We start from the raw sequence: 25094 nt of genomic DNA, 5'->3' as shown, positions 1-25094 counted from the left end.
GTAAGTTGAATTTTACAGCTGTAGGTTGCTTAAAGTTGAGCCCATTTTATAACTTCTTTATATACTGTTGACCAGTGGTGGCTAGTGAAATAATTTTTTGGTGGGACACAGTATGCAAGTCGGTTTTCAGATGCACTATAAACCATGTCACCACTAGGCTACACCAAAGCACACGCAGCACTATTTTAAAATATTAATTCAACTTAACCCTGTAAATCCTGAACCATTAAATCATTGACAGAAAATTCCAGTTCTTTTAAACTGGAGCCTTTATTGGTCCTTCTGAACAACCAAAAAATAATGTTTGTCAAATATCAATTTCCATGTATGATTTTCAATTTTGGATCATATTTGAAACATTGAGTCTCAACGCTCAAATACTATTGTTTTTGAACAAACAAAAACATAATATAACACAAACATGTCTAACAAATTGGTAATTCCTTTTCAAAATTGGCAAAGTTCTGCCTCCTTCTTCATTAATGACAATCTTGTAGTGTAACTGGAAAGGCCTCTAGTGAACGAATTCCTCCCTCCGATGGATCATCTGTGTATTGCATGTATCTAATTGTATACATCAGGTTTTTCAAGACAAAAAATATCACACTGATTGTGTAGAGGGCTTCAGAACTCATGTATCAAATATGATGCATTTGGTGCTATAGGGTTAAAATAAAATACACAGTATGTGTTTTCAGTCACTTATTTTTTATGTCTAAATTTTATTTGTCTATCTTTCAAACATGCACATTTGACTCTATTAAAGTCAGGCATGTCCCTGACAAGTGTCTTTACCACTGATAACAATGGGTTACAAAAACATGTTTTTTGCAAGTTGTCTAGGTTTTTTCAACTGAATTAGGACCATTTTGAACCGCTAAATCCAAAAATGACATCTGTTTTTCTCAATCAGGTCAGGTTTTTTTGCTAATTTGATTTTGAAAAATTTGATCTTCTCACAAAATTGATAACATTTTTGTGACTTTATCAGTTGATTTTTTATATAGTTCTCACCCACAATAGGTTTTAAGAGAAAAAAAATAATTTCACCGCAGATGTAGCAGAATACGTTAGGCTTATTTTTGCAAGATCTTCTAGTCGAAGCCATTTCATTCACCTGTAATATTAAAAAAACCATTAAACATAAATTGGCAAAAGTAAAATCTTCAGAACTCGTTTATTGCAAGAAATATGAAAGAATTTTGTATCATATGATGTGAAAATGCCCATTAATGTAAGCAAAAATGTTAAAAAGCCAATATGTAGCATAGTTCAGAAAGTTGACCTGACTGAGCAAAATGAATGTGATTTTTGGATTCAGCACACCAAAATTATCCTAAATCACCTCAAAAAGTTAAACAATAAATTTGTTGTTGACCAGTGTAATATGTCCAATGCATTTAGACCAGGGGTGAAGGTAGTGCAGGTAGATCACATAGCATTAAAAAAAATAAAAAATCAAGGCAAGGGTTAAAAGATGGCAATGTTACCACATGTGCTGAAATTCCAATCCTGGCCTCCTGCTTTGAGGCCAGTAGTATTACCCACTGAGCTATCCTGCCACATTTACACATCTCAGTTCGATTACTTATGGAGGTATTTGTTAATTGCATTTCTGAGGAAAGTCTTGGCTCTTTTTGGGATGTCATGTTTACTCCTGTGGGTGGTGCTTCGGCGCAAATTTCTGCACTCCAAGGTTCTCCTGTTTCTTGTATTGGAGGCGGAATCTAATGTGCATGTGCCATTTATGAGGGGAGTCTATGTGGATGTAAGTGTGATGTAACTCTCACGTGATTTTCCTGTTTCCAGGTCCAAACAAAGAAAGCACCAAACTTTCCCTGCTCTATAACACTGGTTCACCATGCCACACTGTTGTTTGTCTCATTGTGTCAAACGCTCCGAGATGTACCAAAAACTCTATTGCAATCACTTCCCTGTTAAGAAAAAAGGAAAAGACCGGATGGCTGCAACTCTTTGGGTGGATATGCCAAACACCTTCTAATTTTGAAAGAAACGGAGTGTCAGTTGAGGTTCAGGTTCACTGTGTGTGATGCGGTGAACTGACAGGTGACAAAGGCTGTACGTTCAGACAGCAGGTCTTAATACACAATTCAAATTTTTGGGTGAAACCCAATTTTTTGTGTTTTCATTCATATTACACATTAAATGCAACTTCTATCAGTTTTGAGTATGAACTGAATACAACCCTGAAGTGACCCGCATGCGCAAACGAGGTCCTGAGGTAATATGTGACCATGCAGGCACACACTGTGTTTACAGAAGTAAGTATATTTTTACTGCTGCTTCTCCTCCTGAAATGCAGAATTGTGACGTTTATTGCATTTCAATGACGTAAAGGTCAGATGAATGCGATCTGGCCGTTCACACTGAAGTCGCATCGCAAAATATCGGATACGTATCGGATTTAGGACCACATATGAAATTAGCCTGGGGTGGATTTGAAAAAAAATTGGATTTGTGCTCTTCAAACAGTCTTTAATAGATCAAATACAGGTCACATGTGAGCAAAAAAAAGTTGGATTTGGGCCACATTTGCCTGCAGTCTGAACGTAGCCTTAGATTTGAGCAGTAATATATGGGTGGTCGTTTCAGCAGGTACGGTCAGTGAGAGACATTACTTTTAGGAGCATTTTAACAAGGTTTTAGCTGTTCTGTCACAGTGAATTCTTGCAAATAATTGTATAGTGAATGTGCTGTTTTGCTGTGTTTTGGCGAGTTTTGCTGATTTTTTTTTTTTTTTTTATCCCCATTGATTTTTTTCTGTATTATTCTGGTGAAATAATAAAAAAATAAGTTGTCAACATTGACACAGAATGATCTAGACAAACAAATATTTGAGCACGTGCAAAATAGTTGAACGTTTTTGTCTGTAATCTCGAAGTTTTGTTACCCACATGTACGTTTTTTTTTTTTTTAAATAATAAATATGCTAAAAAAAAATTCAAGTCTGATTCCCGTTTCTGGATCCACTTCATTTGCATTCAATCTGCTGCAGTTCTTTGTCCCTGAGTCCATAAAACTCATCCAGTTGTCATTCTACCACTTCACGTCAAGATGCAGTATAGAAGAAGAGGATGAAGCTGATAAAAAAGTTACAAGTATTAAACAAATGAGAAAATCAGGAAGTTTGGTGCTAGCGAACGTTAGCATCTTAGCTAATTAGCGCCCTGTTTAACAGGATCTTTATGCATTCACATGATATAGAATAAAGCTTTTAAGAGGTGTTTCCACATCTTCATACTTCATATTTTGTTTATCATTCTTTTATCTGTTCTGTCCAGTTCAGTGGAAGGTAAATACAGTAATTTACATCCATGCAGAGCGAGCTTCATGAACTAAAGACAAAACATTGAAAAACAGACTGCAGCTGGTGACAACAACAGAACTAACATGGTTCGACTCAAAAGAGTTCAAACCCTTTTTATACTGTCTGGGCACATCAGAAACGTAGTTTGTAAAGGTAAACAAAAAGTCACCAGCTCAGCCACTTGCATTGTAGATTGCATGTCTTGGATTTGATTGGACCCAGAACCAGGAAATCATGTGACGGCTACGTCGTCACTTTCCATCCCCATTATGGTAAACAGAAAGCCTCGGGTGAAGATTTTTGCACCCCAAACAGGAAATATGTCACTTAAATGCTCACTAAATGAGTAAAAACATTTTTGAACTACACTTGAATGTAGATAATACATGGTACTCATGTCCTCTATTTTTATTTAAATATTAATGTTTTTGTAAAATTATTTTAGGTGATTCCTATTCCTTTCTTCTTAATGTGAGACAGGTGGGGCGGTGCCCCAGCAGCCTCTATTGATGAGCCACTACTGCTGTTGTCTAAATGTTGCATAAGGTAATTCCATGTTTCTTGTTTCCCGCAAGAACCATGTACCTCTAAAAATTAACATTTCATCTTTCAGATAATTGCATGGCATCCATGACTGTCAAACAGGGGTCCATTCAACTCTGGCAGGCTGGACAGGACATTTCACAGAGGGACAGAGCTTGTCCCTGGGGAGGGCAGTACTTGTCATGTAGATCACTTTTTATGTTGTTAGGTAGGAGTTACATCTGATGTTTTTCAGAACTAGGAAACATTCCAGGTGGTCAGTCAACCTCTGTCCTATGAATTGGAGTGAGATGAGTTATCTGTTGTGTCATGTGCATGTGTTAATATTAAAGAAAAGTTGCTATTGTCTGTACTAAAAAGGTATTTGACAGGTTTGCCACCTTTAAGGTGAGGTGACAGATTAAAGTAGAAGGAATCATCTGCAGAGGATAAATACAAAGATGATTACAGGCATTGTATACATCGTACCTCAGGCAGGGTTGCCTCTCTTATCATTTCTTTTATTATGTATTATTATTATTTTGTAGATTTCAAGCACTTTTCTTTTTTGAAGTTTATTTTTATGTATGTATTTGTATTATATGATACAGACAAAAGACAAATAATGAAAAAGTATATTTCTGTTAATGTGCTGTACGTGTGCATTGCATTTCAAATAAAAGTCAAAAAAATAAGTCAATTTTTGGTATTTTTGGTACTCACTATATGGGCTGTTTTACTTCAGAAACATACATATACTATTTATGTGTGATGCTGTATCAAAATGAGTTGGCCTTCTCCAGAAATTAGGGTTAGGGTATATTTATTTTATGATTCTAATCCACTCCTCTTTTGCTGTGGTTCAGCATTTACATATATTTTTTTAATCAGATTTGATGGTTTTGTCACAGAGTTTCCCCTACTCAAAAGTGCTTTGCTTTTCTTTCACAAATGTGAGTGATGGTCCAAAATTGCTTTAAAATGTACAAAACAGTGACATTTTTCTTGCCAGGCTGGTCAGTACTCTGACTGCTCAACCCCCCTGAACCTTTGATCCCAGACTCCCCCCTGTTGTGCACCCAGTGTTGTGCATACAGTCCTGTGTGTATTTCTTTGTCTCAGTATCACACATGCAAATGTCCTAAAACGTGACTTTAATTCATTTCAGTCTCATGTTGATGTCTTTATCTCAGTAGCCTGTCACACATGCAAATGTCCAAAAACGGGACTTTAATTCAGTTCAGTGTGAGGGGTGGGATTCATGACAGTGTTGGGGGCATCAGTTCCAACAGGTAGGCAGGTCGTGACGTAGTCTGCCACCCGCCAGCCCTCCTCCTCCTCCCTCCGTCCCCACCCCCAGCGTCCCTCCTGCCTCCCAGCTGCGTCCGCCGCTGTCCAGTCTGCTCCGCCGCCCGGTGTCTGCTCCGCCGCTCCGCGCTCTGCCCCGCTCCCACCCCGGACCCGAAGCCTCTGCCTCCTCGTTCACCACCCCGGCTCCCGGACCCCTCCACCCGGTGAATGCACCACGGCCGAAAACATGACGGGCATCGCCGCCGCTTCTTTCTTCTCTAATACCTGCAGGTTCGGGGGCTGCGGTCTCCACTTCGACTCTCTCGCCGAGCTCATCGTCCACATCGAGGACAATCACATCGGTGAGTCAGGCCGGAGGGGGACGGAGCTAGGAGCTAGCTGGTAGGAGCTAGCGTCCTAGCTAGTTAGCTAAACATAGACAGGCTGTGCTTGCATTCCGCTATTCCCGCTGCTCGCTCTCCGTCGATGCTCGTCGGAGTTGGAGTTATTCAGCGACACGGGGCTTCCCTTCAATAAAAACCAATGCTTCTGTGTAAGATAAGGTGTGGGTTTAGTGAGTATCCTATTCAACACGGTAGTTACCTTTTGCAGCGGTAACTGGACTAGGAGGGCCGCGTAGGTCCCATAGGTGTAACTAGCATCCCGGTCAGACAGTGGTTCCAGAGCTAACGCTGCAGACGAGTGTGTTTACGTTTTCAGGCCTGATGCAGAGCCGCCGGAGGCTCCTGTGGACCCGCTTCTATATGGTACTGACTTAAAGGCTGTCCCTTTGGCCACCCCAGGTGCCTTACTGTGCCAGGACATCATCTTGTGCAGTGTCTGTCACTTAAACCGGTGTCTCCTCTTAAACCACCGGTTTTTTAACAAGTCAGGGAATTAGATTTTCTCCCACACGCACAAGCTTCAACTTGTTGCACTACTTTATTACATTTTCATCTGACAACAAACTCTTTGACCACTGTCATCTGACATGTGGTGATCTCCTGAAATCAGTTTACCCAACATTGAACTAAAATAGGAACAGGTCATATACTAATCTGTGAAGACATAGGAGCTCAGTTACAAAACATTAGCAGAAATGTGTACTGGTTTAAGTCAATCATGCTTGGATTTCATTGAGAACATACGTTGGTGTTGCCTCAATATAAATAATCAACTTTTGGAGATGAATGTATTTTCAGCAATACTGTATTATAAAGTTAAATAATAATAATAAAAAAACATGCAGCACCGAAACGCTGCAAGAAAAAAAACTGCACCACACTAATAATTAAATATTCGATCTGGGCTAATCATTATTTGTGGCGTGTATTGATCCTCAGGAGGCTGTTTAGAGGGGGGCAGGGGAAAGTGGATGCTTCATTGAGCCAGTCTCCATGGCAACTGGCTGTCTCTAAAGGGGCTGGGGACAAATGGCTGAGTTATTGCACACCTGCTGTCTCACCAACAAAGAGCGCTCCTGAGCGGCCAGCTGTGGGGAGGACACCCGGAGTCGAGTGACGTCACAGCGGGTCGTGGCTGATGTGACGAGGTTTAAAACGAGTGTTGAGGTTTGGTGTGGGAATGGGGTAGAAGTACGTGTCACTCTGTCCAGCCATATGTCCCGTGGATCAGTTCCAAATTAACCGTGTGTGTGTGTGTGTGTTTTTTTTTTGCAGTACTATAATAGTACCTCTATGAAAACTTATTCTACACCTAAAACTAAGCAGTGAGGACATGGTTTTGTTAAGTGAGATAGAACAGGGCATTGAAATAAGAATTAAGTACAAGTGCAGGTAAAATCTCAAAAATCTTTAAAACGTCTTTAAAAGGTATTAAATTTGACATGCTAGGTCTCATTTATATTGAAATTACAAACTGGTTATCACTAACTTTGCAGCCTATGGTGAGAAATTACTCGGAATGTTGGGAATCAAGGCATTGGAGTAAACAAAAACAAACATTTTCCTACATTCTTGGAGTCACACATTTTTGCCAGTATGGCTGTGAAGTGGTCTAAGTTGACTAAAATAGGTCATAAAAAGTCTTAAATTTAACTTGTAGATACCTTTAGGATTCCTGTGTGTAGTGTTGGACATTATTCCACACTGTTGCCCATAAAGTTGGAATAAAATATTTTTCCATCTTCTCATTAAATGATTGTGACACTGTAATTTATTCTTGATATATAAAGTGTAAGTGGGATTCAGTCTGTAATTATTACACCAGGTCAAAGGCGTTTACAGATTTGTCTAAACGGAATAAAAAGAGAAATGTGTATGGAATCAGAATTATTCTAACTTTATGGTTAATGGTGTTAGATACTAGTAGTTTTTTAATGTCTATTTCCAATTTTACCCAAATTAAACCATACAGGTCTTTACCTTTTTCAGCTCATTTGCTTTTTTTTTTTTTTTACCCTGCCCCTGAAGGGGAGGCAAGGGTATTGTTTTTGGTTCAGTTTCTTTGCTTCTTTGTTTGTTAACACTTTAGCATGAAACTGTTAGTACAATTCATACCAAATTGGGTTTATAGATTGCCAGTGACCCAAAATAGATGTCATTACATTTTGGGAAAGGTAGGTCAAAGTTAAAAATTTTTATGATTTAAAAAAAAAAAAATCTTCCCATTTTCTCATAATGGGTGAAAAATGTGGTTTGTTGTGCCTGGCACCATTTATTTATTTTTTTTTAGCATTCCTTCCAGTTTTACTATAACTCAAGGTAATCTGTTCACATATTATCATACTCTATACACTGACACTGAATTAATCATCAGTTACTTCAATTTGTTCAGCAAATATACCTGATGACATCAGGCATTTTTTGACCCTTGATAGCAGGGGTTGGAATTTTACTTATCTTTTAAGACCAGTAATCAACTTAACTGAATCCAATCAAGCTGATAAGTTGTTTAGCAGTTGTTAACATGTGCCTCCACCCAAACCAAAATAATATTAATGGGCAAAGTGACTGCCAAGAGTACACCATTTAATGTTGTAAAACATTTTAAACCCTTTTTCAGATGTTACATGTGCTTTACTTAGACAGAGACAGCACCATAAACATTGGCTAAACATCTCTATGAAGTAAGACATAAATCTCCCTCCACCCCCATCCTCAGTAACAATTAGTTGACTCTTTAAAAAAGATGTGAATGATGCATAATGCTTTGACTAATAGACTAATCTGCTAATTGTGCAAATCCCTACTTAATACTATCTAATACATTCACTTGAGTTCAGTTTCTATGGTATGATTTTGTGCATGATTTCAAACCTATAAAAATGGATTTATATGTAATATTTGTTGCTGTGCACATCTGTTTGTATATACATTTTTTTTTCATATTAAATCTGAAAAACTAGTGCTAAAAATAATACTAAAAAAATTGACTAAACTAAAGCTTGTCAATTTAATAAGATGGGATAAAACAGTTTGTGCCTGCAAAACTAAAGACTGAATAAAAATAAAAACCAATGAAAATTTCAAGACTATAATAACTCTGTCTGTCTCTGAACCAATTATAGACATAAGCTGACATCTATGCCAGTAGGATGGATAGTGTCTCCTCATTTACCCGACCCAGACCCCACAGACTCAGATAGATGCCCCATCTGGTTCTTAGCTTGACCTTTTGACCCCTGACTGCCAGCTGAGCAGAATGGCTGTTTTCCACTCAGACCCCCTGGATTAATGAGTTTCCTCTTTGTTTGCTTTATCACGGTGCCGCTCATCAGCAAACGTCAATATCACACACACACTCTAATCAATAAGGCTCAGTTACCTCGGGGATTGGCGTGACAGATGGAGGGGGGTTGAGGTGAGAGTCAGTAATCAATCAGGTTGAGCTCATGTGATCCTCTGAGGTCCTTCATGTGAGGGAAACTGTTAAGGTTTGAGGTTTTGTAGATAACAGGGTGACTGTGGTCGCTCATGTGGCGGTGAGCAAATAGATTAAGTGAAAAGCTGACACTAAACATAAATCACATAATCTAGAGTTGACAACAGGCTTGTGCTAGCAGACAGAAATAGCTGTAGAAAAAGTGAGTCAGTGGGTCTCAGGTCAAGGCGAAGAGAGCAGTAGGACTGAAATATCATAGACAGTGCTGCCCTCTTGTGGTAGAAGATACATTGTGCTGAGAAGATGGGAAAAGTGGTGCTCAGTCCTTGGTTTGGCCTCAGGTGTAACACAGTTATGTGAGCTTGTATCGCATTTGAACTCCACAGAATAGCCGGCAGCAAACAGGAGTGAACACCAGATGAGCCTGTGGTGAACCTTTCCGTGAGAAAATTAGGTAATGTGCTGGTTTAAAGGCACTGACCTCATCCCAGACAAAAGGAGAGCAGCTCACCAATTACATACCTGCACTGTTTAGATTACAGCTGAATGCAGGAGGAAGGGCATTCAGCGAGCTGTGTTTTTGCGGCGTTTAGTTGTTGTTGTAGGCTTTGTGCGCTGCCTCGAGGTAAGGCCTGAGGAATGTAATGATGTCAGCCTCATCTGCCTGTGTGTAGCACTGTGTTCTGTTCTCACCTATGCAAGTACGTACCTGTCTGTTACCTGGAGAAAAAAAAGGTGCAGCGAGGGAGGTAGATAAGGCGCAAAGAGATTAAAAGTGTGGGGGAGGTTTGAAGAGGTGGTTGGGGAAAGGGAAAAAAATCTGGGGGTGAGCACAGGGGAATCCCAAACATGTCAGCTTTAGTTCTTAAAAAACATTTCTCATTTAGATTTTTTTGTTTAACAATAAAAAAACACTGTGACTTGGCTGACTCATTGTTGTAATAATGCTGGCTCTGCTGAAGCATGCTGATAATTAACCTACAGGAACTTTTCAACACATCAGCATTTAACCTCCTGGCTGAGCAAGGTCTTATCTCATCATGCACTGATCAAAGGAAACCAAAGGTCTTTGTGTAGGTTCTCATTTGCCCAAGTCATCATTCTTCTTGGTAGTTGTTCTCGGTTCAACTGGGCTGGTTTAGCTCTTTTGAAAACGTTTTGTCACTCGTCCAAGACTCTTCTTCAGTCCTAATAACTGGTGGAGGAAATTGGATTTAAAAAACCTGTTGGGGGAGTGGTCTGTGTAGGTGTTAATCCATATGCTAATGACTTTAAGTGTTAGGGTTGTAGAGAGGGTGTGTCCCTGGGGGGCCGGGTCGATGGTGGGTATTGTGTGTGAGTTTTAGGGTCTTTGAAGAGGGGGTGGGGGGTTCACTGTCCAAATCCCTCTGGGGGCAGCAAACAAACAAACAACAGAACAAAGAAAAAAACCAAAAGTAAACAACAGCTGTAGAAGATCTACTGTACTCAGACCCTCAACTTTAAAGTACTACTGTCACTATCTATCTATCTATCTATCTATCTATCTATCTATCTATCTATCTATCTATCTATCTATCTATCTATCTATCTATCTATCTATCTATCTATCTATCTATCTGCCCGTCCGTCTATCTACAAAAATAGATGTGAATAACCTGAAAAAACAGAAATTTTATAAGGAAAATAAGTACAGTTTTAACAATATTATGCCTCAACCCATCATCTATACATCTGCGTTACACAAAATGTTACACAAACATTTGGTAACAGACATAATATTGTTAAAATTTTGGAGCTTGTTATTACATTACATTAAGTGTAATGTTCATTATTACAGTACATTACACGTAATTTTCTTTAGACTTTTCAGGTTGTTTATATTTGTTCAGGTTGATCACAATTTATTGTTAAAGGATAGTTTTTTAATATAAATATTTTCATAGTGTAATGTTATTTTTTCACATCAAATCAAGAAGAAAATTTGTAGTTGTCATTATTTATAGGTTGTTATGGTAGAGACTATATTGGTCTGTATGTGGCTCCTGAACTAACATGGGTGGAAACTCCTTGACTGTTAATATCTTCAGTGTAATTTTTGCACTTTGCAAATTCAAATTCTTTGGACCCTTTGGTGGACTGGCTTTGGCCCACGGGCCACGTGTTTGTCACCCCTGATTTAACTGCAGCGTTGGTGTGTGTGCTGGATTTTACTGCTGGAGATCTTAAATGTTAAGCTCTGCTTTATATACTTTTTGCATATTCACGTGGGGGTGTGTTGGTTCGCGCTGTCACCTTACATGAACCCAGCACCAACCAGGTTCTTTCCGTGAGGAGTTTGCATCTTTGTGTCTACGTGGGTTCTCTCTAGGTTCTCCAGCTTCCTTCTCCTGACCCACAACGTGCACATTAATTGATGAATATCGGTTGTTGTAAATCCCCTCTAGGTTTGAATGTGAGGATGAATGGTATATCTCTATATGTCAGCCCTGCGATGAACTGGAGACACATCCAGGGTGCACTGCGCTGTCGTTGGATGGTCGTTGGAATAGGCTTCAGTACCCCAGAGAATTAAGCAGTTTAGAAAGGGAATGAAATAATCATGTTCTCTAAGATCATTGTCTGTCTCTAAAAAAATCAACTCTTCATGAGATCAGAAAAACAGACCAGTTTTCCCAAGAGGGCTTTATTCAGTTTAAGGAGAATTTTCATAACCCACAGAAGAATGTTTATTTCTTCAGTTTTAAAAATCAGCGTATATTGAGATATGTGGTTTTCCTTGGACAGGAAGGAGATAACAAATTGTAATCTGCAAATTAATTAAACATATCAGATTCATGTGTAAGAAGTAAATGAGTAAGAAGTATGGTATTTGTCTGTATAATGTTGTGGAGTAGAGGAATACAGTTGAAATGGAAATGATGGAGTAATGTAACTTGAGTATAAGTATTTAGTTACATTCCATCAGGTTAAAACAACAGTGGCTTTCTCTGAGACGGGTAGATCATCTGTCTGGTGCAGCTCTCAAATTGGTTACCACTTGAGTCATATGAACTTTGTTAATAATAATAATAATAATAATAATAAAAAAACATTTTTGTCACACACTTTACATTTGACACCAAATCTCAAAGTGCAGAATACAAAAACAACCACAGAAACAGCAACATTATACAATAAAAAACCACAGATAAAATCAACCAGAAGAGTCTTTTCTAAAAAGGAAGGTTTTTAGTCCTTTTTTAAAAGCATCCACCATCTGTGGAGCCCTGAGGTGGTATTAGGTTTTGCCCTTTTAGTAAAGCTAATCAACAGTGTTTTCCCTTCCATTATTTTGTCATTCCAAATTAATATAATGTGGACCAATGTGCAGAACATCTTAAATATGTAACTATTTAAACTACTTATTTATTATCTGCTGTAGGTTTGTTACATTTTTGTAGATTCAGATGTTAACAATAATACACCAAAGGAGGAGGAATAATAGACCAAATAATGTTTTCTTGTGGGATATAGCCCATTAACCTTATGTACAAAGTCTTAAACTAAAGCAAACCCTGGAACACTGACAGACCTCAAGCCCCAGAACCCAAGGGCAAATATTACCCACCACTTGTACTTGAACGCAACGTGAGCTGCTCTTCCTATAACAGGCTGTGCTGCTCCAGAAAGAGAATTTGTAACTTAGCCACAATAATGTGTTCTTTCCATAGGCCCGTGTGTGGAGGGAACATATATGCATCTTTTAACGTTCTCTTACTCCAGGACACACATGCTGTGCTTACCTTCACCACAAGTGGTTAGCAGTTAGCTCAATTTAAGTCAATTGTTGCATAATTGGCCATGAACTGTTGGCTGTATCAGCACTAGCGCTGTTTGTCTGTAATCATAATATGCATCAGTGTTATATTTTATACAATGGTAGTGAATTTAATGACTGCTAGATAATAAAAGAATAAAATAACTTTAAAGTTGAGCTGAGGAAAAAAATGCATTCCATGTCTAAAAGAACAGTGAATGCTTACTTGCAACTATAATGATCTTATTGTTCAGTATTTCACTGTTATCAATTTGACATCAGTTTGACAGATTTTTGATTTAATTATATTAATACAAGGCCACAATAATGTTCATTATAATTTTGCTATAATTTTTTTGTCAGAAATAAAATAAAATATCATAGAATACTGAATAGTCCCATCAGTGTGACCATGAACATGTGAACTAAACAGTATCACAATAGAAGATAAAAATGAAGTCCTGCCCCTGTCCTGGTTGTGCCTTACGGGATCTTTGACAAATATTATATTGCAGTTAGTGGTGAGAGATAAGTTGATCATATTTATCATTTTAAAAGAAAATTTTACAATTAATAAATAGGAAGATTACACACCCCCAAAACCATCACCATAACATTCCTTAGAAGTTGCTGAAAGTGTCTCTACAGCTCATCATAACCAAACTTGTTGTGATTTTCACCTCAATACTTTTTCACCTGAGGTAATGGCACTTTTGGTGTTGGTGACGTAATATGTGAGATGAGAGATGCAGTTTACTGAGCATGTACAACCACATGTTACTTTAGTGTCTTTATCACAAACTGTGACCTTCTTGTAAAATTTTGTATAATAGACAAACATCACATGTGTAGTTGATATATATATTACACACACGCACACACACACACACACACACACAAAATTCAAATGGGGTGAAAAGATATTTATTGCTTCCCATTCATATTTTTTCCAAAATAAGGTCCTGATGGACAGGATTTTGCCTTTTTACACAAAACAAGATGAATAACAAAAACTGCAGATTTTGCACGCACCCGTTCTATCCACATCTAGCTTATAAACATTTGACTTATCCAATAGCCCCGGCAAACTGTGCTGTACCCACAGATTAAATGGTGTCAGTGTGGTGGAAACAGACTTTATTTTTTGTAATGCAAGTTAGCTTGTCATCTTAATATTTAACTATGTTCTAGTGCTTGGCAGATTTTCCTCGTTTCATGCAGCTGTTTCTATCATGTTTCCCAAGGTTCCTGATTAATGACCTGCTGATCAAAATCTTCTCTCATCTCTTTACTGTCATACCTTTGCCATGTTGGGATATCAATCACTGTCAGAAAATACCCTTAATCCTATCCTGATAATGATTTCATCCGGGCCTAACTTGCCAGATTGTTTCGCATCCTACTTTCAGAGGTGTGACACGGGAAGGGGTGTGTGTCTCTGCATGTTAGAGTGTGTGTTTGCCATACTTCCTAAATGACCTGTCAGGGTGTAGCAGAGCAATTAGTGGATTGGCATCCCAAACTGGGAACTGCAGACCCTCTCTTTTCACATTACACACACAGTCACACAGAACGCCTTTCGAAAGTTGCAGGGCCCGAGTTCCCCACCAAGCACTGGGAAGTGTAATTACAGAGAAGTTTGCCTTTTCCCCCACCCATAACCCCCCTGCTCCCTCTGCTCTCCCTCCATCCGGTTGCCTGCTGCTCGAGAAACACGTTAAAATGCTCTCTGTGGCTTAATTAGCCACCTGCAAAACAAGCCATGCATTCTTGGCCTGGTTTCAACACACCCACATACACACATGTGGAAACAAACCTATACACATGTGCACATACATATGGACGTATACACACAATGTGTGTTCAGCAGAGGGCAGCAGTGCGCCGCTGGTGAGAGATGGATGTCTGTGTTGAAATGAGTGGAGCGACTGTTGATTGGTTGCTGCGTTTAATGACAGGAATCCTAATTAGGGAGATATTTATAGACCCCTGAGACTCAGAAATGTCTCCGAGGTGTAGCACGCATACACACTCACACACACGTATCAGTACAAACAGAGTAGCTCGATGCCCATGTGTAATGTAACACATGGGAGTAAACAAGTGAAATAGATGAAATAGACTTATATATATCTTTTTTGTGTGTATTTGTGTGTGTGTGTGTGTGTGTGTGTCTTTGCACCCTCCCCACCCCTCCAGTGCAGCAGCAGGATCAGCAGTGTGTTAGCTTCCTGTCCTGCTAGGTGAGCGGAAGTTGTAAAGCTGGTGAACATTTACTGCAGCTCTCTCTGCACCTGGCCCACTGGCTTTCACCTAACACCCCCCCCGTACACACACACACACACACACACACGCACGTACACACTCCCCTCCTCTTACCCTTAACTAAAATCTTGAGCTCCTTGTACATCTCACGTTGTTAGCAGGTTTTCTTCCGGTGCTTTGGGTTTTTAAATACATGGCTTTTTGATGCTGAGCCATTTTCTTTATATTTTCTAGTTTTGATTAATTGATAATTACAAAAAAACCCAAAAAACTGAGGCCAGTGAAATGGCACATTGGGTGACAGTTGCACATGCAGATTATGCATGACTATTAACTTTGTGTTACTAAAGTACTACAGTAATGTGAAAATCGGTTTTATGGTAGTCGTATCTCCATTTGCATTTGTTTATAACACAACATAAAATGAATGACAGTCAGCCACAGAATTTTAGCATGTAAACGGTTAAAAAAAATCACTGCATGTTGTTGGAAATTAATATATAAAACCTAATACTGCAATACAGTATGTTGTTCTAAGGGTTCCATTACAGTCAGGCGACACATTTATTGATTGATATTCCTGTTCCAGCAGGGTTCAAAACTACTGGACCTAACGTCAGGAGAAAAAATGGTCATAATCTGAAAATATATACCTTCTTTCTGCAGCTCTGTCAATGCTGTCCAAATCAAAAGTACAGCAGTAGGGTCACATCTGACAGAATCTGGTCAGTGATCAGTAGTTAGAGCTCGCAGTCATATCCTCAACCCTTCCACCTGTGTGAAAACATCCGTGATATGACACAATCTGGGCATCATATTTTCAGTATTTTTTTTTTCTGTCTGTTTTCTAGTAGGTGTAGAAGTCTCTTGTCCTCTCAGACCACGTGATTTACAATATGCTGGAAAGTAAGTTAATTATGTAATTTCTGTCCAACAATGTGAAAAACTATCATGCACAAAAAAGGTCCATTTTTGCTTATTGAATGTATTAGACCAGTGGTTTCAAACCTTTTTTGGCTCGTGACCCCCATTTAACGTCACAAATTTCTAGTAACCCCAGAAATGAGACATTTTTTTTGCTAAAATTAATCTGCTTTTAATCATGTAATAGTTTGCTATACTATGTTGCAAATAAATGTTCATTTTAGATGACATTTAGACTATATAATGTATTTAATTATGGACAGAGGCAGAAAAGCCAGGTGTAGATTACTGCACAAAGTGAGAATTTTATTTTCTGATAGAAAAATTCTGAGATACCATCTAAGAATCAAGACAGAGTCACTGGATTGGTCAGGATCTGTACAGTCAGTCCAGCTTGTATTCACAAGGCTGACATTTAATACTGAACAAACAATAACTCAAACTATGAATTATGAAAGAGCTGCAACATCTGAAACCAACCACAATGAACATTTGAAAGATAAACAGTACCACAGTGCTTCAGTTTCAGCTTCAGTGTTTATCATGTCTTTTATGGATTGTGATTTTCTCTCTCAACTCACCATAAATTTTTTTATTAGTAAGTTTTTCTTAATTTTTTTCAATTACTATAAATTTCAGGTGACCCCAGTTAAATTCCAGGTGACCCCAAGTTTGGTCCAGACCCCAAGGTTGAAAAACACTATATCAGACACAATTTAAATTTCTTATGTATTAACTTTCTCAAGCATCTGTGAATCTCTGTAAGGTGTGTCCATTGGTTAGTCTCTTTTTGCATTTAAAAACACAATATATCAAGAACACCTCAGCGTAGTGTTGTAAAATTTGCCACAAACATTCACTTGGATTCAGAGATAAACTGAGTAGTGTTTGGTGGCTAAAGGACAACATAACCATGACCATAACCAAAGACTTTACATGCTAGATATAAAGAAAATGATATACATGTACTATGCTAATATGACAGTATGATGGTGTAAGTGATGTTTTTTACCCAGAAGGCTAAAGGTCAATGTCAGTAATCAGTTTTTTGGCTGTAACTTGCGAGAGAACTTTACGAACACATTATGATACAAGGATAATGGAGCCATTTGAGTGGAGTTTTGGTTTGTTTTGGAAGGGGGGGCGGGGGTGGGGGGTTGGGGACCTTGATGAGTCTTTATCACAGTTACAGTAAAGAGAGAGACAGGTGAGAGGGTTGAACTTAGGCTGCTGTGGTGAGGACTAAGTATATGTTGTATATGCTCTTCTGTGTGTTAAAGTATTTGTCACGGTTCAGTACAAAATACACTTTCTTCAGATTATAATGCAAACGGTCTTCAGTGGTGGTACGTTTTCATGATGCTGCTGCCTACCCCTGTACCATGACTCAGCCCTGTCAGCAATGTAGGTCCAGGTGTGTGTAGGCTCATGCATGTACAGGGAGCTCTGGTCTCTAAATCTAAGCAGCAGGTAGGATTATTAAAGCCCGGCTATAACAGAGACTCCTAGACCACCGCTGCGGACCACCTCGGATGTTTGCGTGTTTGCGCGTGTGTGATTATGGATGTAATTTGTGGATGAAGTCCTACTATATATACATTTAACAGTTTGGCTGCAGTATGTTTTTATGTGTAATCATATGTATGGTCTGTACAGCAGCAGCAGTGTGTGTTTTTCTTCTTATCAGGCTGTTTTCTTGTTTGCTGGTCTCCTTGGTGTTCTCCCGCACTGTGGGAAGTCTGCATTCTTTTTTAATTATGAGGTGTGAAAGCTCAAAAAACTAAAGGACTATGAAGACCAACATACTCACACACACACACTTGGGATAAGTTGAAAGCAGTTAGCAGTAAATTGTTGCTCAGAGATGATCCAGTTCTTGGATCTAAATGGCGGTACATCTGCTAGCCATTACATATGCAGCCGTAATTATACACAAACTTACACAGACTTGCACGTCATGGCAGAAACCCAGTTCGATTTCTTGCGTGGGAGCCCTCTGGATGTTCATGTTCTGAACACTTGATGGCACTGGTACTTCACAGATGCCCCACCCGCCGTGTTTTCATACACACTCACTCCTGTTCTTTTAAGGGGCGGCGGGAGGTGGGGCTTTGAAGTTAACACTGCTTCCCCTCAGGCCGTGGAAGCTGCCTACTGTAGTGTTACTGACTTAGCAAGTCGACTGGAAAAAAGCGCGTGTGAGTGTTCGGTGTAATACACTGTGTACATTCATCAAGTCCCTCCTACTCGTTTGGACAGATTTCTTCTTTGCCACATTTTGACTCTGGCAGCAATTAAGCAGCAGTCGGGTCACTTAGGGAGACGCATAGCTAATAAATTTGAGCGGGCTTGGTGCGGGCGTAATAATGCACCACTTATGAAAGTATCTGAAACGTATCTGCAGGCTCCCACATATTATGGACTGATACAGAGAACGCAGTGTGAGAGACAAGAAGTAATCTATCTAGCAGCCTGGCATGAAGAATAGATGTATGAGTCAGCTACATACTAAGAGTATTCAGACAACATTTTCCTTTCACAGAGAGGTGATTAATCTGAATGTCTCCCCCTCTCTCCCTCTCTCTCAGACACAGATCCGCGGGTCCTGGAGAAGCAGGAGCAACAGCAGCCCACTTATCTGGCCCTAAGCTACATCAACAGGTATACACACACACATTACACACACACACACACACACACACACACATTCACACACCATCAGAGGTGTCAATCTGTAGATGGCAGCATTGCTTCACCAGTGGAAACCCCTTGCCTGTGTGTTTGAGAGCGGTGCACATGTGGCTTGCGGAGAGCAGCTCCAATGACTGATGTCTTCCCACACAGCGGTGACTCATCCGCAGGAAAAAAAAAAAAATACCGCACGAGACAATCACTCCTTACTCCCCGCGCCGTGAAACTGCGAGAGCCAAAGGCGGCGTTTCAGGATTACACCCACCGCATGTGTGCGTTTGTGTGTTTGTGATGAGTGTGGTGAACCGATGTGTCATGTCCCACTTAATGCCCCGTTAAATCACTCCAAGACACAACAACGCTGAGAAAGATAACGGTAAGAGGAAGAAAGGAGAGAGTGGAGTTTGTTTTCTGTGGTAATTGCAAGTGGCGAGGTTGTAAATGTCATCTGTATTTACTGTACTGTGTTGTGATGACTGTATATTTACAGGAGCAGTTCATTCAGCGGCTCAAACCTCAGACTTCCCACTTACAGCTATAATTATGATTACAATAAATTAAACCAGAAAGCCCCATTATTATTTTAAGAAATAATAATGCATAGAAAGAAATATAGTGTGTGTTACAGAGAGTGCGGTACATTTTTATGGGATACATATCATTCCATGTTTGTGATTAATGATGTAGAAACCCCTTGTTTTGTTTTCTACACAGGTTGGACAATAGTAGACCTTGATAATTAGGATAAATGACAGATGATTATTTCTTTCAAGTTTAAAGTTGGATTTAATTGAAGTTGTTTGTTTATTTATTTATTGTTTGTTTGTTTGCTTGCTTGTTGTTTGTTTATTTTTTATTTGTTTTTAATTATTCAAAATAGATGTAACAAGATGAAGTTAAAAGACACACCAAGATATCAGTGATGATGAAGATTTAACAACACAAAAACACACTAGCAGTCAGTGATCTAGTGAATGAGTTACAAAAGCCAGCGTAAAATCAAAACCAACAAAATACACTGTATGCAACATGGGTTCTTCTTATTCAACAACATGAAACGAGTCCCAGCTGTTTTTTTTTTAGAATGAAAACATGACACACACATGCCACGCAGCAGAAGTATTTCAGAAATTTAAGGGTACAATATTCTACAATTATAGTCAAAAAATGTTTCAGTGTTGACATTGAAAATGATCTAAAAATTCTTTGAAAGAATTTGATTAAGACCTTAATTATCCGTAAAGTTGCTCATTAATTGTTAAATCTGACACTCAAAGATCTTAAAACATTCACAGTAAATGATATTGCAGTATTTTCTTTCAAACTCTTTGTAAAGAATTGATCAAATTTGTAACAAATGTTTTATTATAATGGAGATGGGAATGAATGGAGCCTCCAACATCATGAGTGCAGAGTTTCAGGCATGAGCTTTAGCAGCTTAAACATCAGTAGCAGAAACATGAGTGATGGACAAATGGAAAACATGGTTAAGACTAGTTTAAAGCAATAATTATGAGACCTGTTGAACTGTTACTTTTGTTAACGTAAGGTCTTAAACTTGATCAGACACCTTCAAAAATGTCTTAAAAAGTCATGAATCAATTCACAAAATGGAGAGATTAACATTTATGCTGAGGCTGCAAACTGAACCTTATATAATAAAATGGGGCAAATGGATTAATTTATTTAACCTATAAAGATCCAAACAGCCATTGGCAACCAAACCATCTACTGATCTAAACTGTTTAATACCTGTTGATCCACTAATCCTATCAATAAACGTTAGAAATTGGTGTGAAATACTGTTATTCATCTTTTCATGGTCATCAGATATCTCCCATTTGGATGTTCACAGGTTCCATAGTTACCGTGGAAACACTGTCATCTTCTTTCACAACATTGATTCACCAGTAAAACCCATGGAGTTGGATCAATGACAGTGGATGGAGACACTGGGTTTATGTTCAGTTAATGATATCTTTGCTGAAAAAGTCACTTTTTCTTCAGTTTGAACATCTAAATTAAATATAGGAATAGTGATATAACTATAGGAATTTACTCTAAGCTTAAAAGAATATCTGCACGATTAGTGAATTAAATATAGGAAAATAATGATTTGCACTGAAAAAATGTGAAATACTGAGGATAATATTACAATAAATGGTGATAAACCACTTAAGAAAGGTTAAATACAGAGAAAAATTCATTTGGGAAGTGACGTAAAAGTAGCACTGGGTCTTTATGGGTTAAATGCAATTAATGTGTGGTTTGTCTCATGGTCCTGTGAAATGCTTTATAAACTTCTGCTCTAAAATGTAATTAATTTGGTAACTTGATTGCTATTTCATAACTGTAACCTAAATTATCATTACTATTAGACTGTCACTATTATCTGTTGCTAATTGTTGTTTGTCATGCTCTGTATGACAAAATGATAAATAACTAATAAAAACTAGTGTCAAAAAAAAATGTCAAGAATTTGGCTTCATCAAACCTGCAGATACTCTGGATCTAAGACACTATTGAACTATAACATATTATTGAAACGTCTTGTGAGTGTTTTGAGCCAAAAATAACACAAACAGTGACATCACAATAATTATTGAGATACACTATTTCATTAGGATTATGGATGGAAACTTTAATTAGTTCCTGCAGTTAAATAATTAAACTAATTGAAGTCGATTAGTCATGACTATTTTTAACATGTGCATTCCACCCAAACCAAAGACATACTGACCAGTCAAGGATTGAGTGAACCACAGTTTTACCATTAGATTTTATAAAACACTTAAAACACTCAATTTGATTTTGTGTACAGGAAAAAACAGCACCATAAACATTAATTGTGCTTCTTGATGAATTTAACATAAACCTCCTCCCATCCCCACATCAATTAAAAATAAACCAACATCACATCCTTAATTTGGATCATTATCTTCATCATTCTCTCGTTCGGCCTTAGTGAATGTAATTTTATCTTGCAGTAAATAATAGAAATGGTAGGAAAAAAAGCAAAAGAATGAAAAGGTACAGGAGATGATTTAGCCTGTTAAACTCTGGACAGTATGTAATTATTATGTAACAGAAAACAATAGATTAGCTGATAGCAGAAGCTTCATTCACATAAAACCAAGCTATGATCCGAAAACAGCAAAGATGAGACAAAATTCATAATAACATCATAACGTTATAATATTCGCTCTATTTTTGCTTTTTTTGCTCAGCCTTTGGCTCATTCAGTGGGTTTGAGCTTTAGAAAAACAATACTTGTACTGATGGGTCTGTTTAGTGTTAGCTTAGCGACGTAAGGTTTGCCACATTGGTCTGTTGTTTTATGAAATTTACAGTTCAAATTTTATGTACAAATCATTAAAGTACTTATGCAACTTGTATTCAAAATTTACAGCAAGATATGATTTTGTAAAAAGGGTAACTCCAGAAGCTATCCATAGCTTACAAACGGGGCCCAAGACATTAAGCAAACAGTACAACTGATTATGAAGACAATCCCTATTTCCACCTAAGCTAAAACCCAACCCTTGCTCTAAAACAACCTAAGGTAATTCCATAAATACAGACAGTATAGAATTTAGACAGTATCAACACATCAGCATAATGACACAAATGTAAAATGAAACCAGAAAGCGCAGTCTCCACCAGGGCAGATCAGCCCCCCTCCCCCGATCACCACCAAAATTGAACCATTTGTTCCTTGTGCCAGTATCAACATTTCCTGAAAATTTCATCTGAATCCATCCATAACTTTCTGAGTTATCTTGCTAACAGACAAACAGATGAACCCAGATGAAAACATAACCTCCGCCGTTACACTTGGCGGAGGTAATTATTCTTTATACATGTTGGTCTTGGACTGTTAGATTGTTTTCGATATTTGCCTGTTGCATTTCGGCCAAGTGCTTGTTTGGATTGTGTTCTATCGTCTGAAAATGGGTTTTGTTGAGCTTTTATCTGACGTTTTTCTTTTCACATGGACTTCCGGCACATGTATATTGCTGTCTAGCATTAGCATGGCAACGGTTAACAGGGGCTTGATGTTCATCGCTGTGTGTCCAGGTTCGTGACGGATGCAGCACGCCGGGAGCAGGAGACCATGAAGAAGAAGGCCACGCCCAAACTGTCCCTGTCCATCACAGGCGGAGTGTCCAGAAACAGCACGGCCACACCCCCCCGCCACACCAGCGGTAACCTGACGCCTCCCGTCACACCCCCCATCACTCCCTCCTCCTCCTTCCGCAGCAGCACCCCTACAGGTACGACAGGTGTGTGTGTGTCTTTATATGAGAGGACGAGAGTGATTGTTTGTCTTCATGTGGAGTGAATGCACATGTTGATATTGAATACAATGAAACAAAATGGCTTTAACAGAAAACATGTATAGTTGCGTCATTGATAAGCAAAATGACTAATGCCTCGGGCTTTTGTTTAGACTGATATGAATCGAACGCATATCATATATAGAATGTTTTTTTGAATAAATGTTTTTTTGTCTTTTTCCTCTCACACTATTGATTTTATTTATTTATTTATTTATTTCGAACATGCAAAAATAAATAAATAAATAAATAATAAAAAAAACAAAATAAAACATTCAAATGGACAGAATCTATCTCCAAGCACATACAAGTCTGAATTTTGCATGGTCGAAAAGGAGTAGGAAGAAGTATGAGCTTATTTAATCCTACCCCTCAGTGCTTTTACACCTTTATCGCTAACTTGATACAAAAGTCAAACAATATTTTCCTAATTTTAACATCAAACCACGACAAATAGATAATGCAGTAACTGAATTACACCCAACAATATGATCATGGCAGTCCAGTCATACAAGCAGACTCAACAATTCAACCATTTTCTTCAATAATTACAGCACATTTATCAGTACAGCATCATCCATAAACAGTCCTTATAGTCATTATTTAATACTGTACCTCTCAAGAATCATTTTTTTAATATCTTTTTTTAAACTGAATTATGTTAGATATTTGTTTTATCTCCACACACAATTTGTTCCACAATTTTACTCCACAGATGATGATACAGAAACTTTTTAACGTAGTGCGTACTTTATGAATCTTTACATTTAACTTTCCCCTTAAATCATAGCCTCCCTCTTTTTCACTAAACATTTGTTGAATATTGCCCGGCAGGAAGTTATTCTTTGCTTTGTACATTATTTGAATAGTTTTGAATTCCACAAGGTCAATGAGTTTTAAAGTTTTAGAATGGAGAAATAGTGGATTTGTGTGTTCACGAAAACCAACATTGTGAACGATTCTTATTGCTCTTTTTTGCAGTAGAAAAAGTCTTTGTAATGAATTTGTATATGTATTTCCCCATATCTCCTATTGTCCATGCTTCACTGCTCTCTAGCAACCACACCTTTCCTCGTGTGCACACCCATACCCTGTGTGGGTGATGTGCAGGTAACAATAGATGACAGATAACTGTGTAAAAAGTTGTTTGTTTATTGAAAGGGCACGGCCGATTGCATAATCAACAGGAAATGCCGACAGAAAAGTAGTGTCAAAAACCTGGGCCATCGACCAACTTTTGTAATTACATACAGAAGCTGCATAAATACAGCATGAAGAGACTCGAAAATACTTTACTGTTACTATTTTTAAAGGACTGATCACACAATATGTCATTTTTGCATTTTTTGTCGACACTATAGCAGAAATGAGGGGTATTCAGTAGTTCAAGATGCCACTAAATAGTTCACACTGAACCTTTAACACCATGGAGAGCATGTACGAGACAGGTCTTTATGTTACTTATTTACTTTTATTATACTTATATTCTACTTATTTTCTTATTTCTCATTTTTACCTATGATGTAGTTGATGTTTTCATATATTCAGAACTTGAATCAGTTTGTTCACATCTGAATCATGTTATTATTGTGTTGACCTGTGGCCTATTCGCATTTTTTTTTTTTTTTTTTCTGTTGGTCCAAGCACTTTCTTTCAGATACTGTTGGTGTGTTATAGAGGACATACAGTTCTGTGTGAAAGTCTTAGTCCACCTTTAGCCATGTTGTTTTTGAGGGGTTGAAATGAGCATACATATTTTTTTTTCATTCTCTTTTTCTGCAGATATAACAAAATACAGGAAATATGTGCACAGCCTTAAAAGATACACAAAAAAGTGAACTAAATGCGTTCTAAAAGTTAAAGTGACTATTTATTGTGACCTCTGACCTCATAACAAGAAGCAGCACAAACAGTTACAAACATCTGACATGTGTTGAATGAAACCTGGCATAAAACATAAGAAACTGAATGCAATAAATCTCATATTGTCTGAACAAGAGTTAAAGAGTTGTTAAGTGCAAAGGGAGGTCACTCTAAATACGACCACTTTGGTTTATAGAAGCTGTTTTCCCAGAAACTTTAGTTTTTACTGCTCTACATACTTCATATATATCAG

The 25094-nt window shown here is 38.1% G+C and overlaps 1 protein-coding gene across 1 annotated transcript in view; it reads left to right on the top strand.

Annotated features, from left to right (window-relative positions):
- Positions 1–5252: 5252 nt before the first annotated feature.
- Positions 5253–25094, top strand: part of jazf1a (JAZF zinc finger 1a) — a 28521-nt gene continuing 8679 nt past the window's right edge. The window contains exons 1-3 of the mRNA XM_030148087.1: positions 5253–5502; positions 18539–18611; positions 22719–22915. Of these exons, the coding sequence (XP_030003947.1) occupies positions 5388–5502; positions 18539–18611; positions 22719–22915 (385 nt within the window). The 5' untranslated portion in view covers positions 5253–5387. The remainder of the gene's footprint in view (positions 5503–18538; positions 18612–22718; positions 22916–25094) is intronic.

Source organism: Sphaeramia orbicularis, chromosome 11 (genome assembly GCF_902148855.1).
Source record: "Sphaeramia orbicularis chromosome 11, fSphaOr1.1, whole genome shotgun sequence".
Taxonomy (NCBI): Eukaryota; Metazoa; Chordata; class Actinopteri; order Kurtiformes; family Apogonidae; genus Sphaeramia; species Sphaeramia orbicularis.
This window is presented reverse-complemented; position numbering and strand designations above follow the sequence as displayed.